Raw genomic sequence first — 18353 nt, 5'->3', positions numbered from 1 at the left:
TTATTTCCTTAATTAAATATGAAGATATTTTGGAAACTTTTAATTCAATTAAGCTAGTAGTTTCAAAAGGTACATAACCTAAATAAGTAATTACAATTAAGTTTTCACCACCTAAACTAATTTCCAAAATGGTAATAATACTACAATTTCTTCACTGAAATATCAGATAGCTCTACATTTCCAATATATGGATTTTCATTTAAAAATAGTATCACACATTATAAATCATGTTTTCAAAATAATTTTTAAGAACACAAGGGAATGGCTAGGATATATTCTTAAGGGAAAAAACTGGACACATACCTCTTAAACAGTATGGATCCAATTTTGCTTAAATACATACTTAAAATTTAAGGAGTCCAAAGACTAATTATGAAGTCATTAAAAATCGTGTTTTAAAGAACATCAGGAGAAAATGGCAATAATTCAATGTTAAGTGGGGAAAAAAGCACGAAATAAAATATACATATAGCATGATCTCATTTTTCCTTTTTAATACAAATGCATGGCTCCCTGGAGACTTCATACACACGCAAACACACACGTGTGTACACACAAGCAGAAGAAAAGACTAGAAGGAAACAACCAAAATATTTACAGTGCTCATTCTTTGTTTTCTGCATGGTGATACTGTGGAAAATTTCCCCTTCTTTTTTCTACATTTTTCAAATTTACAAAGCAATTACCTGGACTAGAAACAGAAAAGAGATTTTCCCTAAAAGAAATGCAATGGAATAAAGTATTTTGAAGACATAAAATGTGAGAAAGAAAATTTTTAAATAAGAAGTAAAATATGGAAAATGCTACTTTCGTGGTGAAAAAAAACCCCACAAACCCTACTTCTAAATAATACATGAAATTTGAAAGCATCGTTATTTTTGTAAAGACAGGTGGCACTCTCCAATACTTCACTACATAGATTTATCTGGCAGAGCCACAGCAATGCTTCTACTGTCAGCTCGTGGTGCTGTTATTTTGCCACCTGTACAACTCTCTGAGCAACAAAACCAAGGTGCGATGCTTCGACATTTCAGGTTTAAATGCCCACTGCCCACTGTGTCTCCGCTATCCACTCAACAAAATACAGAAGCCAGACAGAGACGAGTTCCTTACAAACAGGTGGCTGCCTAGGGCTCTAACCTGGTTCGGCTGCACGCAGCTCTCTGCAGTTCCTGGATTAACTGACCGGTACACTCGGGTTCTCTGCTGGCCGCCTGCAGCAAGGCTTTCCTAAACGTGTGCCGGCATTTCTTTTGACGAGATTCTGCCCGCTCCAGGCGGCAGAGGTGCTTATATTTCTGCTGAAAGTAAGTGCAAAGTTGGGTCACCCTGGAGCTCCTACTCTCCGTATCATCGTCATCTGACCTGGAAAGCGCAGGGAGAGAAGTGAAAACCTGATTAAGTGTGAGGCTCATTGGAGAGGGGAAAAGCAGGTCAAGAAGCTGGCCGACATGGGGTAAAATCCGTGGCAGGTGAGCATATGCTTAACAAAATTAGAGGATGAGAATTCCAGGAGAGCTGAAAAGTACCGTATTTCGACAACAAGTAAGGCAGCAGAGACAACCCAACGCTTTCAGAACCTTCTTAGCATCTCCTCGTTAGACACTTCATGCATCAGTGTCTTCTAAATTTCAGGTGACTTGGGGTTCTTGGGATTCTTGGGAAGAAAATCATGTTACCTTTGCTTACTAAAAGTCTGAGTAAATGACACGGCAGTTATGAGGAAACACTCAGCAAATTTCATAAAAGATAGGTCATACCAGAAATAGAGCAGTGAATTCCTGCAGCACCTTCTCGAAGAGCTGCCCTTTTATGTGTGCTGGTTTTAACGACTCTTTTCTTGCTAAGCACTTAAAGAATTTTGATTGCAGGGATCACAACCATTCCACAGTATTTTTCATTTTACCTTTTTAACCACAGAAGATATCCTAAACAACATTTCACGTATCATGGATTACACAGAGGTTTTTCTGTCATGATGGTAATTTCGAGCGGCCAGTGGACCCTGCTGGCCTGCTACATTGAAAAGGATGCTGAGGCCACATCGAGACTCAACAAGAGTGCTGTGGTAGGCGGGCAGTGTCTACCCTGGTGAGGTTAAAAAGGTCACTTTTCTATGGAACAAATGTAATCTCACCTTTTACTCTTAGGAATAATGCACACCAGACTCGAAAGCTGACCCAGGTTACTTTACCTTCTTCAAACAGCACGTATGTGATACTACAGACTATTTATTATTTTACTGATCTTCTGTAAATCATTGCTTGGCTTCTCTTAACTTCCTAAGTGATATCATTCCCTTTCGTTTCAAAATAGTCCGTAGGTGGCTACTTTGCAAATTTCCAGTCTAAGAAGTAAGTCCTAAGAAACAAGTTCTCTTCGGTATAGTCTCTACTACAAATATACCAATTGAAGGATCTTATTCAATCTTTTCATTTATTCAACACTCAACTTTGCTATGTGTCTATTATGTTGAGTACCATACAGGAGAAAAAAAATGTAAGCAATTCTCAATGCGGTTTAGATAGGATGAGCACATACCCAAAGTTAAACAATTCAAAAGACGATCGAATCAGTAACTAGAACAGTGGGGCAGGCTGACCAATGATTCAAATACCTGACCTTAAGTTAGAAAAATCTAGGAGCTTCTCACAATTTGAGATCCCAAGACCTACACTAGATCTACTGAACCAGAATTTCCATGGAATGGGGCCTAGGAATCTTTATTCTGAATTGTTCCCCAAAGTCCCACAGCAGGATTTCATGCGGGAGCTCTAGCTGAGCCAGTAGGTGCTATTAATATCCTTAACATGAGGCAGAGAATAATTAAGTGACAGAGTTACAGATATGGCTCAAGTGCCACTGAAGTTCACTAGCAAGTATGCTGGATCAGAGGCTTCGTTTTTTTGTTTATAAATGCTTATTTATTTATTTTGAGAGAGGTGGGGAGACAGCGAGAATCCCAAGCAGGCTCTGTGCTGTCAGCAAGGAGCCCAATGTGGGGGCTCGATCTCATGAACCCTGAGATCATGACCTGAGCCAAAATCAAGAGTCGGACGCTTAACTAACTGAGCCACCCAAGCACCCCTGGATAAGAGGCTTCGTAGAGGAGATGTCAACAGAGCTGAACCATAAAGAAAGGGCAGAATTTAAAGAGAGAAAAAGGGCACCTCACAAAGATAAAGGAATACAGGCCAGGCTTTGAAGATGGACAGGATGGGGAACAGTAAGTACTAACTAGCTAGCTTTTGCTAAGGTGTGGGGTACATAGGGGAGTGATGGCGGGAACGGTAAACTTTCTGAACCTAAACTAAACAGCAGATGAAAGGCTTTCACCTTTATTCTACAGGCAGTGAAGACCCTCATAGAGTTTGAAGAAAATCGGTAACAGTAACAGCTGGGTGCGAGAAAGATGACACCATCAGCAGACGGAAATGAGGAAGAGACTGGGGAAAAGGGCAGGGAGCAAATGATTCTGAAACTCCAGGTAACAGGTAACAAGAACCCACGCCGGGGTGACACAGCAGGAATGCAGAAGAGGAGAGGTAACCCGCATATATAAAAGGCAGACCTTGTCAACTGGGACAGGTAGATGGAAGGGACGAGAATCCCATGGCAGTTTCCATCACCGAAGACCAGGGCACAGGAACAAGAGCAGATCCAGGGCAGGACATAAATTCCATTTCAGACGTAAAGAATTTAAAGTACAGATGAGGTATCAAAGGCAGCAGTGGGAACACCGTTGGACATGATAAACAGGAACACAGTTAGGGAAGGAGTACAGATTTCATAGCCCAAAACCAGCAACTGAAGGACAAGGGAGTGACTGTACGTAAAAGGGCACAGAGATAATAGAAAGAACAAGGCATATAAGGGCCATTATCATAAAAGAATTAACTCAATTTGGTGACTGGATATAAAGGATAAGAAAACCAATAATGACTCAATGACTTTGAACTTGCATAACTAGGAGAATGGAAGGGCTATTAATAGAAAAAAGAGAGGAGAAACAACAAGTCTTAAAGGGAAAGTAAAGCTCAGGTAGATAATCATTTGCCAAAGCTGTTATTTGAAAAGACTCCATTATATTATAGCAGGGAGGAGAGACTAGCCCAGCAGTTCTCAAGTGTACAGTGAATGGAGAGAAGCACCTGGATGTTGAGGCGGGTTCCACCATTACAAAAGTATTCAAAGCTTATAAGGAATTTCCAGGCTTATCGTGTTGCGGACCAGGAAGCAGCAGTTTGCAGACCTGCACAGGTCCACAGACCACCCCTGGCATGGTCCTTAACCAGAAAATCTCCCAACATGCCTCCCACTTCTAAGATGTTGTGACATTAGTATTTCACACCTGATTGCGGAGAAAGAGTAGCAAACTGGGCAGAGAAAGGCCAGTGTCCGTCATTGACCAGCAGTGACAAGGCCTGGCACCTACTGCATTCTTGGTATGTTACCTTCCTTCCTTATCTGTGAAATAAAAGAGACCTGGGGCTTGGGGGCGCCTGGGTGGCTCAGTCGGTTAAGCGTCCAACTTGGGCTCAGGTCACAATCTCACGGTTCAGGAGTTCGAGCCCTGCGTCAGGCTCTGGAGCTTGCTTTGGATTCTGTCTCCCCCTCTCTCTCTGCCCCATCCCTGCTTGTGTTGTCTCAAAAATAAATAAATAAACATTTAAAAAAGAGAGAGAGCTGGGTTGTCTAGCTCCCAAGGTTGTTGGGAGAATGAAAAGACTTATCTGAAATTAGAATACAAGTATAGCTACTATTATTAAATATAGAAACCTAGGAATACTGGGTGGCTCAGTCAGTTAAGCATCTGACTCTTGATTTCGGCTCAGGTCATGACCTCATGGTTTATAAATTCAAGACCTATGTCCGGCTCTGCTGACAGTGTGGAGCCTCCTTGAGATTCTCTGTTTCCCTCTCTCTCTGCCCCTCCCCTGCACACATGCGCTCTCTCTTACTAAAAATAAGTAGTAAACATACACACACACACGCATATGAGATACACCTATATCCATTAACTAGCCTAAACAGTTTTACCATGAGTTCTATCAATATCCAAAGAAAAACTAATTCTAATTACACACAAAATACTCCAGATGTCAGAAAAGAGGGGAATATTCTCCTTTAATACAAGTACCCTAAGCTTGATACCAAAAATAAGGGGAAATATGACAAAAGGAAAATTATAGGAAAAGCTTATTAATGATCCCAGAGGCAAAAAATATTAGCAAATTGAATCTAGCAGTATATAATAAAGGACATATCCAATCTGGGTTAATTATTTCTCAATCCCACCTTACTATACATCTCTTCTGCAAAACAACACAATTTATTCCTCTTTTCCTTTCATGTTAAAAGTTCCTACTTCCTTCCTTCCTCCTGTTATTTTCCCCATTTCCTTCTATTCTCTTTCCAGTCATCACTCCATTTTTAGAAATTCTCATTTGTTTTTATAACTTCAACATCAACTTATATGCTGCGGACATGAATTTGTTCTCTAGCCCATACCTCACAATGATATTTCAGACACAGGATACTTGGTGTGCTCACCCACATCTAACTACCCAAGAAATGCTAGAATTAGCAGGACAGAGTACTGGGAGGAGACAGGTGCACAGAGAGAAGCACTCTGCAGATCTACAGAGGATTCCCCTCAGTTCCTCATTTGAGTCCTGTGATCAGTACAGGAGTGTGGGAAATACTGGAGGCCAGGAAAGAACCACCTGAAAAGAGGAGGCCCAACTAATCCCAGCAGCACACACAGGGCCAGGGTTAGTTTGTGTTCCCACTATCCCAAGCGCAAAAACCTGCAATATGCAGGGCACGGGGTAGACTACTCAAGAGCGTATGCCTCAGTAGTGGGGTGAAATCAGCCCTAAACTAAAGGCTGTTGTGGTCCCATTTCACAAAGTTTAAAAAGCAAGCCTCAAAAGCTGCTTCTAAGAAACAACCATCTCCCAAAACAAAGCTCTTTAAAGATGACAAAATACCAGAATCAAATAAGTAAAATTAACAATGTCTGACATCTAATTAAAAATTACCAGGGGGCGCCTAAATGGCTCAGTGGATTGGGCATTCGACTCTTGGTTTTGGCTCAGGTCATGGTATCACAATTTGTGAGTTCAAGCTCCGCATGGGGCTCTGTACTGACAGTACGGAGCCTGCTTGAGATTCTCTCTCCCTCCGTTCCTCCCTCTCTCTCTCTCTCTCTCTCTCTCTCAAAATAAATAAATAAAACTTTTGGTAAATCAGGAATCAACGGACAATTATAACTATATTTCACATGTTTGAGAAGGTAGAGTCATCATGACCGTGTCAAGGAGAGACATGGACAATATTAAGAAGACCCAAAACAAACTTCTAGAGATGAAAAATACAGTATCTAATATGAAAACTACACTGAATGGGATTGATGGTTGATTAGGTGCCACAGAGAAAAGATTAACAAACCTGAAGATTGCAATGGAAACTTTCCAAAATGGAACAGAGACAGGAAAAAAACAAGTGAACAGAACATCAATAAGCTGTGGGATAATTTCAAGCAGTCTAAAATATGTGTATCAAGTCTCTTACATAGAAGGGGGAAGAAAAATAATTGAAGAAATCTTGGCCAAAATTTTTCTAAATTTCGTAATTATAAACATACAGATCCAAAAGGTCAATGAACCCCAAACACTAGAAACATAAAAAAAATTAACTACACAAACGGTTTAAAACTACTGATAAAGAGGGGCGCCTGGGTGGCTCAGTCGGTTAAGTGTCCAATGTTGCCTCAGGTCATGATCTTGCTGTCAGTGAGTTCGAGCCCCACATTGGGCTCTGTGCTGACAGTGCAGAGCCTAGCGCCTGCTTCAGATTGTGTCTCCCTTTCTCTCTGCCTCTCTCTCTCTCTCTCTCTCAAAAATAAACATTAAAAAAATTTTTTAAAAAACTACTGATAAAGAAAAAAACGTCAAAACTCAGAGAAAAAAAAATATATAATGCTCCTTGGACCAAAGATGTGAATGACAGCTGACTTCTTAGTCAGAAATAATGCAATCCATGTGAGCAACACCCTTGAGTACTGAAAGAAAAATGGTTAACTTAGGATTAATATCTTTCAAAAATGAAGGCACACATTTGCAAAACCATGGATGGACCTACAGGGTATTATGCTAAGTGAAGTAAGTCAGAGAAAGACAAATACCGTATCGTTTCACTTATATGTGGAATCTAAAAAACAAAACAAAGCAGAAATGAACCCATAAATACGACCAACTAGTGGTTGCCAGAGGGGAAGTAAACCATTCATACAGAAAGAAAATGACATCAGATGGAAATATAGAACTATTCAAAAAATAAAGAGCCCTAGAAATTATAAATATGTGGATAAACACAAAAGAGTTATTTTTCTTTGAAATCTCCTTAAAAGAGAACTAACTGCTTAATACAACAGCAATGTATTACGGGGGTTATAACATATGTAGAGGGAAACATATAGCAACAAGCGTCTATGTTAGATGCAAGGAAGATTGGGGTGCCTGGGTGACTCAGTCAGTTAAGTGGCAGACTCTTGATTTCGGCTCAGGTCATGATCTCACATTTCATGAGTTCAAGCCCCACATCGGGCTCTGCACAGAAGACTCCAGAGCCTACTTGGGATTCCTTCTCTCTCCCTCTTTCTCTGTTCCTCCCCTACTTGTGTGCACGCACCCTCTCTGCTCTCCCTCTCTCTCTCTCAAAATAAATAAATAAACTTTAAAAAAAAAAAAAAAGGAAAAGAAAACAAGGAAGATCTCAGATTTAACTATTTATCACCTTAAAAACTTGAAAAAGATCTGCCCCTCCCTCACTTGTGCACGCACACGCATGCTCTCTCTCTCAAAATAGATAAGCATTAAAAAACTTGAAAAAGACAAATTAAACTAAAACAAAGAAGGAAGGAATAAAAGAATAGAAGAGAAGGAAAAAGTAAAGAGCAGAAAGCAATGACATAAAGCTAACAGAGAATCAATGAAACCCAAAACTGGTTCTTTAAGCAGATAAATGAAAAAGAATAGAAAATGCACACATAGGGGTGCCAGGGTGGCACAGTCAGTTAAGTGTCCAACTCTTGATTCCGGCTCAGGTCACGATCTCATGGTTCATGAGTTTGAGCCTCGCGTCGGGCTCTGCGGTGACAGGGTGGAGACTACTTGGGGTTCTGTCTCTCCCTCTCCCTCTCTGCCTCTCTCTCTCAAAATAAACATTAAAAATAAAAGAAAATGCAGGGGTGCCTGGGTGGCTCAGTCGTCGGGTAAAGTGTCTGACTTCAGCTCAGGTCATGATCTCGTGGTCTGTGGGTTCAAGCCCCACATCAGGCTCTGTGCTGAATGCTCGGAGCCTGGAGCCTGCTTCGGATTCTGTGTCTCCCTCTCTCTCTGCCCCTCCCCCATTCGTGCTCTCTCTCTCTCTCTCAATCTCTCAAAAATAAACATTAAAAAAAATTTTTTTTAAATAAAGTCAAATAAAATTAAATAAATAAAAAAATAAAGTAAAATGCACAAATAGACATACATATACATGTCAAGGGCTCCAACCCAATTACAGTGTTTTCAATATAGTGTTGATTAAATAGAAAATCCACATGGAAAAAAAAATGGTCCTTATTACTACCTCACATCATGTACAAAACATACAAAAAAAAATTTCACAAAGATTGATTGCCAGTAAAATAATAAAGCTTCCAGAAGATATGTAGCTTTATGACAGGGGGGTAAGCAATAATTGTTTAAAAGAGTCACAAATACACTAACCATAAAGAAAAGACTAATAACTTGCCCTCATTAAAATTAAGAACGGTTTTCTATCAAACATACCATTAGAAATATGAAAAGGTAAGCAGTTACTAGGTAATCACTGTTCCTTAAAAATATATTTAACATACCGACTTATTTCTGCTACTGAGACCTCAGGAAGAGCCTGAGAGAACTCTTTTAGCACATGCGTCTACAGTCAGACTAACCAAGAAATCTTTCACAAAACAAAACCAGGGCACCTTGACCAACACAGCGGGTACAGCATGTGACTCTTGATCTCCGGTTGTGAATTCAAGGCCCACATTGGGCGTAGAGCTTACTTAAGAAAATGAAACAGGGGCGCCTGGGTGGCTCAGTCAGTTAAGTGTCCAACTCTTGATTTCCGCTCAGGTCATGATCTCATGGTTCGTGGGGTCAAACTTCGCATCAGGCTCTGCACTGAACAGTGTGGAGCCTGTTTGAGATTCTCTCCTCCCTCTGTCTCTGTTCCTCCCTGATTCTGTTCTCTCTCTCTCTCAAAATAAATAAAACTTCAAAAATAAAGTCTTTAAAAAGAACAAAACAAAACAAGGCCAAACTTTTCCCTAAAATTTCTTCAAGTATAATCCTAGTTTAGCAAGAAAACTCATGAAAAGGTTCTGGGGAGGGGAGGGGTTTGTGGAGAATGGTGATCAGAACACTATCGGTTTTTCTTCCAAAATTCCAAAAACTCAATGAACTCACTGAACAATCTTAAATGGTAAAACCTTTTGAGTAATTTTAAATGGCAAAACTTCTTGAGGATACAATGGACAGGCTAGGTAGGGTAGGGCCAATTTTCTACAGCTGTCCATTTTCTACTAGACTTAACCACAAGGTACAATAAATGACAAGTAGCTGCAAGACGAAACTGAAATAAAGTTGTTCTATGGGTAGTTTAAATACAGGACAAAGGTCCCCACGAGAGGGCACAGTGGCAGATACAGATGTTGGAGATGCAGACAACGAAAGCATGGCAAAGCAGGCCAATCCAAGTTTCACCCAAGGGAGACCATATGGTGTGCCCATTCCCAGATCACAAGACTTTGACGAGAATATGCTGAGTGAGTGAGTGAATGAATGAATGGATGGATGAAGGGAAAAGATTAAAGTGCCTGCTGGACAAGAAGTGAGAATGGCTACTTATAAAAAGAAGGCAAATATCCTGAAGGAAAAGGAGAACCAGGAAAAGAGTATTGTGGTAAGTCAGAGAGCAAGCCAGCTAGCAAAAGTGACCAAGAAAGTAAAATGCTACAGAGATGAAGAAAAATTCGATGGTCTCAAGTCTAAAACAACAGAAATATTCCAAAAACTCTGTTAAGAACTGAGGGCAGAAACAGGGGCACCTTGGTGCTTCAGCTGGTTAAGCGACTGACTCTTGGTTTCAGCTCAGGTTACGATCTCACGGTTTGAGTTCCAGCCCTGCGTCAGGCTCCCCACTGACAGTGAGAGCCTGCTTGGGATTCTCTCTCTCCCTCTCTCTTTGCCCCTGCCCTGTTCGCACATGCTCTCAGTCTCTCAAAAAAAAGAAAGAAAGAATAGAAGGCAGCAACAATATACATTGCTCCTAATCAAGAGCAAATATGCCTAATATTGATGTTCAGGTCATCCTGAGAATTCCAACAGGAATCTTAACTACCATTTAATCAATCATTGCCCATGTATAGGGCATTGTGCTAAGCATTGACTTACGTTCCCTCATTTATAGCAATTTGGAAAATTAATTCAAAATATCCCAAATCAAGTTAAGCTCATAGGAACATCAACCTTAGGAAGCATGACGGATCGGAGCTGTAATTACAAAGGTGTGAGTTCAACTGTACTCTCTGAAAAATAAAAGAATTCACTAATGGTAAGCAAGCAGTCTTGAATGACACATAAAATGGAACCTTTGAGCCAGAAAAAAAAGTACAGCATTCTCTGATACTGTCTGGGAGTTGTGGAGGCCAGGACGACTGGCCATCAAGAAATCCAACTAGTTCTCCTTGCTCTAGTTAGTTCCAGGCCCAAATAAGCTCCCCATGTAGGCTGGCTTCGTCAACATTTGTACTACTTAATGATTATTTCTCAATTTGAACTGGCATTTTGGTTTGTACATTAGTCTCTAACGAATCAGTTCCCTAAGCCTAATTATTTCTGGCTGTACTAACAGATCACATATTAAGCCTATAAACTAAAAAAAACCAGACCCTAGAGAATATATGTCCATACAACAACACTGTGAAATTCTAGGAGTCAGCCGCGGGCAGATAGCTGGCCTCCCCTCTATCTTGCCAAACATCTATTCAAACCACAATACTTAAAAAATAATAACAATTAGCTGAGTCTGAGAGTCATCTTTGGCTCCACAGACAGGGATCTATTTCAGTATGGTTAACTGTACCAAGTGAATCCCTAAGGCAGTCCCCTGAAACAGAACGAGCTTTCTCACTATCAAGGAAGGGGCTGTGTGTTAATCAACCTACAGCTTTCTCATAAAGCAGATACCAAGAACCTCTAAAGAGATTATCTTGAAAAACATTTCAGCACATTAGAAATACTCAGCGATTGGGGTGCCTGGGTGACTCAGTTGGTTAAGCGTCTGACTTTGGCTCAGGTCATGATCTCACGGTTCATGGGTTCGAGCCCCACATCAGCTCTAAGCAGACACCTTGGAGCCTAGAGCCTGCTTTGGATTCTCTGTCTCCCTCTCTCTCTGCCCCTCCCCCCCACTTGCGTGCTCATGCTCTCTCTCTCAAAAATAAAACAAAAAAAAGTTTTAAAAATATTCAGCACTTAAGAAATATCAAAGAATGGATCAATTTTGTGGAAGACAGATGAAGTAAAAACCACTGATTTTCCAGCTATCAGAGCAGAGCCAAAGAAGATCCAGATACGTCAGACAGTGGGACTCCAAGTAGCCCTGGGACCACAGCCAAGTTCCTCAACCTGTCTGGGCCTTGGTTTCCTCTTCTGTAAAATGAGGAAATGAGACTAGGTAATCTCTAAAGTCCCTTTCCCACTCTAAATTCTATTATAATTGGTTCCTTCAGTGATAAATGGGAAAGGTACAGAAACGAATTTCCCAATTCAACTGAAGCGTAGCTCTCCTCCAACAATATAGTACATTTCTTCCCAAGTAGAATCTATTTCACCTCCATTACAACAAAACTAGATCCAACGAAATAAACAAACATTAGCATATAGAACGAAAAATCGGGCCACAGCAAGGGTAACTAAAGAATGAAAACAAAAGGAAGACTTACGTGTGTCTTTCATATCTGAGGGTTTCTCGGATGGACCATGCCACCTGGTATGGCGAGGCCTGCTCGGAGTCCTCCGGTTCCTCTCCGCTCTCTTCCGACCAGTCCAACCCTGGGACAGAGGAGAGGATATGGCAGGTGAGAATAAATGTATTCTTACTTAAAATTTAGGAAAAAAAAAGAAAAAGCTACCCAAAATGCATAACACAAAAACCTACAGCACCTGCTATCACAGTGTACATAAAATGCCTCCTGATGAGTTTCATCCCTGTTCTGGCAAAAATATTAATAATGAATACATGACATACACTCAGGTTAAAATAATGACGTTATAACAAAAAGCTATATTCCGAAGATGAAATTCCTCTGTCAGACATTTTACAGAGTAGACACAACATAAGCAAGGAGTCAAGTACCCCCTGCCAAAAAGGTAGAATTTCTGAAGTATCAAAACATTATACGTTAAACATCATACATTCTGACATACGTAATGTCAGGGAAACCCAAAACATCTTCACAATGGTAGGTAAGGAAGGCTAATGTGTGTTCAGGTAAGAAAGAAATCAAAAGGTACTGGTGAAAGCACTCTATACTTCAACAAAGAAGGGCCTTAGAATAAACTGTCAAAGGCAGACACTTCATCCCCTTTCCCAACACCTCCAAAAAAAGGACTCCACTCCCCCCAGGCAGGGCCATTGACTGGCTCAGAGGGAAGGGTAAGATGGCAATAACCTGATGTGGCTTGGAGTTCCTTTTAGTTCTTTTACACAAGAGCTGGCACATTTTGTGACATTTTGAAAAACAAGTTTAAAGGGGAAAAATAGAGAAATACAGTATGAACAATCACTTAGTTTATTAAATGCTACTGTTTTTAATGATTGGATAATTACTAGCTTCCAACATAGATGTTTTACCTTTATAGAAGTTTTGTATCTTGAAAAGGTCTTTTTTTAATTTTTTTTTTAAACGTTTATTTACTTTTGAGACAGAGAGAGACAGAGCATGAACGGGGGAGGGTCAGAGAGAGAGAGGGAGACACAGAATCTGAAACAGGCTCCAGGCTCTGAGCTGTCAGCACAGAGCCCGACGCGGGGCTCGAACTCACAGAGCACGAGATCATGACCTGAGCTGAAGTCGGACGCTTAGCCGACTGAGCCACCCAGGCGCCCCTTGAAAAGGTCTTAATACTGATGTTACACAGCCTAACATCCATAACTTCAATATACTGATAACGCAATGAGACTTTAATTAGATACCTTGATAAATACTGATGTTGTACAGCCTAACACACATAACTTTAATATACTCATACCTCTATGAGACTTTAGATACTTTCATAACTAGTATGGTCTTCCCTCTTAAACCTCCTAAAATCAAAAGACCATCTTCATTAGACACTTACGTTAAAAAGGACCTCACAAGTTGCTTCTATAATTTAAATGAGTTTATATGTGCTAAATAGGGAAATTAAGAAAAGGCTAATCAAAATGCAAATTATAAATGGTTAAAATTAAATAACACACTGCCACTGGCATAAAGAAACCTCAAATCTAGTTCCAAGATGACCATCCAAACTGTCAAGTCACCTTAAAAAGTAAATTACTTTCTCTCTACTAAAATAGTAATTACAAAAAACAAAGTCAGAAACAAGTAATCACAATAGAATTAGCTTCAGGACAGAATATTAAAAGGCAAAGCCTTTCAAACACAAAGTTACATTTAAGCACTTTCAAAAATTAGGACATGAATTATCTTTTATTGTTTTTATATAATTAACAGCAATTTCTACTAAGTCACCTGTACCTTCTCTGAAAAATCAAGATCTCAGTCATAAGTACTAAGATGGAAGTGTTTCTCTTGTGAAATTAACTGTCCAATAAAGCAAACCTTTGATCTTGGCTTCATTATCACTAGTTTTAATGTAACTAACTGAGATAACCAGCCCAGGCAAAACTGTTTTTAGCTGATTACAAAACTGTATTTTTCTTTAAGTATTCTTTGCTGACATGAATGCAGACTGTACTTGGTCACAACAGTGCATTACAATTTCTCTTCTCCAAAGTAACCTTTGTTTTGAAAACCTAGGCCCGTAATATGCTTGAATAAAAAAGACAATACATTTTCTATAAGTTTTCATTCTGTTCAAAATGATAGAGCCTGGGTGGCTCAGTCAGTTAAGCTTAAGTGTCCGACTTTGGTTCAGGTCATGATCTCAGGGTTCATGGGTTCGACCCCCATGTGGGGCTCTGTGCTGACAGCTTAGAGCTGGGAGCCTGCTTCACATTCTATGTCTTCCCCTCCCTCTCTGCCCCTCCCCTGCTCACACCCTGTCTCTCTCTCAAAAATAAATAAACCTTAAAAAAAATTTTTAATTCAAAATGATAGAAAACCAGCCCTCAACACAACATAGTTTGTTTCAAAAGCTAAAAGAAAAAAATCAGCATCCACAGATAATCCAAAGTATAAATATTTAGAAGAGGACGTAGGTAAATTGTGGAATAAGAGGCAAACATCTGGGAAGAAATAAAGTTAGATCTTTGCCTCAAAACTCATACCTAACGAATTCCAAATAGAGGACTGCAATGTAAATAATAAGACAAGAAAAGGACTAAAAGAAAATATAGGTGAACATATTACACAGTCTTGGAATGAAGAGAGCCCAAGCAAGTAAAAAACAAAATAAAGCAAAACAAAACAATAAACCTGATTCAAAAGGAAGAAATTCTAAAAAAATAGAACATACAAACGATTTCAACTCCTAAATTCCAAAATCATTGTCATAGATATTTAAAAGCAAATAACAAATGGGCAGGAGGAGAGGTTTTGCAACAAATATGATGTATAAAAAGCTGTTACCTAATCAATAAAAAAAGAGAAACACTTCCATAAAAATGAGTGAAAAAAACCTGAAAAGGTGAAAAAAGAACAAGACCTATAAATGTTCAAAAAGCATATGAACAAATACTCAAAGCTACATCATTAATTCAAAATAGCAGTTCTCACTCCAAGTATGGTCCATAGATCCCCAGGGGTCCCTGAGACCCTCTTAGAGAGTTCCTTAGGTCAACACTACCTTCAAAATAATACTAAGACATTATTTGCTCATTTCACCGTTGTTGACATTTGCACTGATTGGGGCAGGGGGAGGAGGGAACCATGGTGAACAAACCTGCTGGCACCTCAGCGGGAATCAGAACAATGGCACCAAACTGTACTAGCAGTCATTATAGGTTTCACACCATGAATTGCAGTGAAATAAAAGCCAAAAACAAGTTTTAAGAGTATCTTTGACAAAGCAATTGTATATTAAAGATTACTGATTTTATTAAATCTCAATTCTTTTTTTTTTTTTTTATTTTTTTTTTTTTCCAACGTTTATTTACTTTTGGGACAGAGAGAGACAGAGCATGAACGGGGGAGGGGCAGAGAGAGAGGGAGACAGAATCGGAAACAGGCTCCAGGCTCTGAGCCATCAGCCCAGAGCCTGACGCGGGGCTCGAACTCACGGACCGCGAGATCGTGACCTGGCTGAAGTTGGACGCTTAACCGACTGCGCCACCCAGGCGCCCCAATTCTTTTTTTTTTTTTTTTTAACGTTTATTTATTTTTGAGAGAGACAGAGACAGAGTGTGAGCGGGGGAGGGACAGAGAGAAAGGGAGACAATCTGGAACAGGCTTCAGGCTCTGAGCAAGCTGTCAGCACAGAGCCCAACGCAGGGCTTGAACTCACAAACCGCGAGATCATGACCTGAGCCAAAGTCGGATGCTTAACCAACTGAGCCACTTAGGCGCCCCTAAATCTCAATTCTTGACCACACGTCTTTCCAACATCTTTGTGACTCAATGGAAAGTCATAAAGCGCCTCTGCATACCTCCCAAGAAAGTATGGTGGTTGCTTTGAGGAAAACACTTACTCCACTGTTTTAGCTGTGACCTCAACTAGCTGCTTTTTTGTCATCCAACACCATTTTTATTCGAAAGAGTGACTGACAAACTACAGTTATTAAGACTTGGGTATCTGGCAGTCATTTTTTTCTAAAATGAATGCAGTGAAACTGTCACTTCAAAGAAAGCAATGAACAGTATTTGCTACCAACTATGAAATTCACATTTTCACTTGAAAGCTTGTTGTTTTTGTTGTTGTTGTTGTTTTTGGTTGTTTTTTTTTTTTTAACTTTTTTTTTTAACTTTTACTTATTTATTTATTTGGGACAGAGAGAGACAGAGCACGAACGGGGGAGGGGCAGAGAGAGAGGGAGACACAGAATGGGAAGCAGGCTCCAGGCTCTGAGCCATCAGCCCAGAGCCTGACGCAGGGCTCGAACTCACGGACCGCGAGATCGTGACCTGGCTGAAGTCGGACGCTTAACCGACTGCGCCACCCAGGCGCCCCGATTTGGTTGTTTTTTTTTTTTGGAAAACCTGAAGTCTTCACTAAGTCTATGACAACTTTCTAAAAGATTTTTCTGATGAGGTTGGGTGAGAGTATCAATGAATGTGATTTTTAAATTTTGTATAACGAAATATATCAACATTTGGAACATATGTTTAACTTGGTAAACCACTATTTTCCAAATGACCAACACATGATGTTACAAAATCATGCATGAGTAAAAAGATCCATGCAAAGTACAAAGTAGATCAATGGATTTTAATGTAAGAGTTTGCAAAAATTCCTTGATAATGGCCTCAGATTCCACATTGCAACTAATCTTTAAAAACCCACCACTTGTTGGGGGCTCCTGGGTGACTCAGTCGGTTAAGCATCTAACCCTTGACTTTGACTCAGGTCATGAGAGCCCTGAGTCGGGCTCTGAGTTGATAGCATGGAGCCTGCTTGGGATTCCCTCTCCCTCTCTGCCCCTCCCCTCCACTTGCTCTGTCTCACTCAAAATAAATAGGTATATAAAAAAAAAAAAAAAAAAAAAGGAGGACGCCTCTTCTCAGTGGCTCAGTTGGTTGAGCGTCCAACTTCAGCTAAGGTCAAGATCTCACAGACTGTGAGTTTGAGCCCCACATTAGGTTCACTGTTGTCAGTGCAAAGCCCACTTCAGATCCACCATCCCCGTCTTCTCACGCTCTCTCTCAAAAATAAACATTAAAAGAAAAAAAGCTGCAAAACTTAAAAAACAACAGAAAAAAGAAAAAGAAGAAAAGAAACTACCACTTGTGAAATTTTGGTGTAGAATCAAGAATATGCATAATTATTTTTTAAAAACCAGTAAAATATTCCTCCCTTTTCCAGCTACGAATGTGTAAGGCCATATTTTTATCTACTAATCAAAACCACGTATTACGACAGATTGAACGCAGAAGTGGACAGGAGAATCTAGCTGTCTCCCAGCAAACCACACATTAAGATTTGCCCAACAATGTAAAATAATGCTTCTCTTATTATATTTCTGTTCTTGGGAAAACATATAGCTATTTTTCACAAAAAGAACATGTTAACATGTAGTGACTTTGTTGTCATCTTTAAATGCATTAGGATTTTTTAAATTTCTGAGTTTTAATTTCTAATTCAGTAAATATCAATAAATTTAACTCATATACACAAAGGCTTTGGAGTGTCCTCAATAATTTTTAAGAGTGAAAAGGGATTGATTTTAAAGCCAAAAAGCTTGAGAAACACTGATCTAAAGTACACAAATTAAAGCAAATTTTGGGGGCGCCTGGGTGGCTCGGTCGGTTAAGTGTCCAACTTCGGCTCAGGCCATGATCTCACTGTTCCTGAGTTTGAGCCCCGCATTGGGCTCTGAATTGAGAGCTCAGAGCCTGAAGCCTGCTTCGGATTCTGTGTCTCACTCTCTGCCCCTCCCCTGCTTGTGCGCTGTCTCTCAAAAATAAATATTAAAAAAAATTAATAAAAAAATCAATTTTGTATCAAATTTGGAAAGGCAAAATAACAACTAATATCTCATACTATAAAGATGTAGAAAAACTATCATTGTCATATACTGCTGCAAGAGGTAATGTGACAAAATAATTCTGAAGAAAATATTTGACAACATGTATCAAAAAGCTTTCTATTTTAAGTTTTATTTATCTACTTTGAGAGAGAAAACAACATGAACAGGGGAGGGACAGAGACAGAAGGAGAGAAAGAATCCCAAGCAGGCTCTCTGGGGTCAGTGCAGAGGGTGATGCAGGGCTTGACCTCACGACCATGAGATCGTGACCTGAGCTGAAATCAAGAGTCAGACGCTTAACTGACTGAGCTACCCAGGTGCCCCTCACAAAACTTTTTAAAAACCGCAAAAGCTTAGAATCCCCAATTCTGCTTCTAGGAATCTATTTGAAGGAAAAATTAAAG

The 18353-nt window shown here is 39.9% G+C and overlaps 1 protein-coding gene across 2 annotated transcripts in view; it reads right to left on the bottom strand.

The window, feature by feature from the left end:
- INO80D (INO80 complex subunit D) overlaps positions 1 to 18353 on the bottom strand; it is a 62385-nt gene that overhangs the window by 16677 nt on the left and 27355 nt on the right. For both annotated transcript variants that reach the window (XM_047083171.1, XM_047083170.1), the window contains 2 exons: positions 12044 to 12152; positions 1141 to 1365 (listed from right to left, as the gene is read on the bottom strand). In XM_047083171.1, the coding sequence (XP_046939127.1) occupies positions 1141 to 1365; positions 12044 to 12152 (334 nt within the window). The remainder of the gene's footprint in view (positions 1 to 1140; positions 1366 to 12043; positions 12153 to 18353) is intronic.

The sequence above is a fragment of the Lynx rufus genome, unplaced genomic scaffold (genome assembly GCF_022079265.1).
Source record: "Lynx rufus isolate CCGP_SWC_20201006 ecotype Redwood Valley unplaced genomic scaffold, mLynRuf1.p SCAF_2, whole genome shotgun sequence".
In the NCBI taxonomy this organism is placed as follows: Eukaryota; Metazoa; Chordata; class Mammalia; order Carnivora; family Felidae; genus Lynx; species Lynx rufus.
The sequence above is the reverse complement of the archived record's forward strand: the minus strand, read 5'-3'. Positions and strand labels throughout refer to the sequence as shown.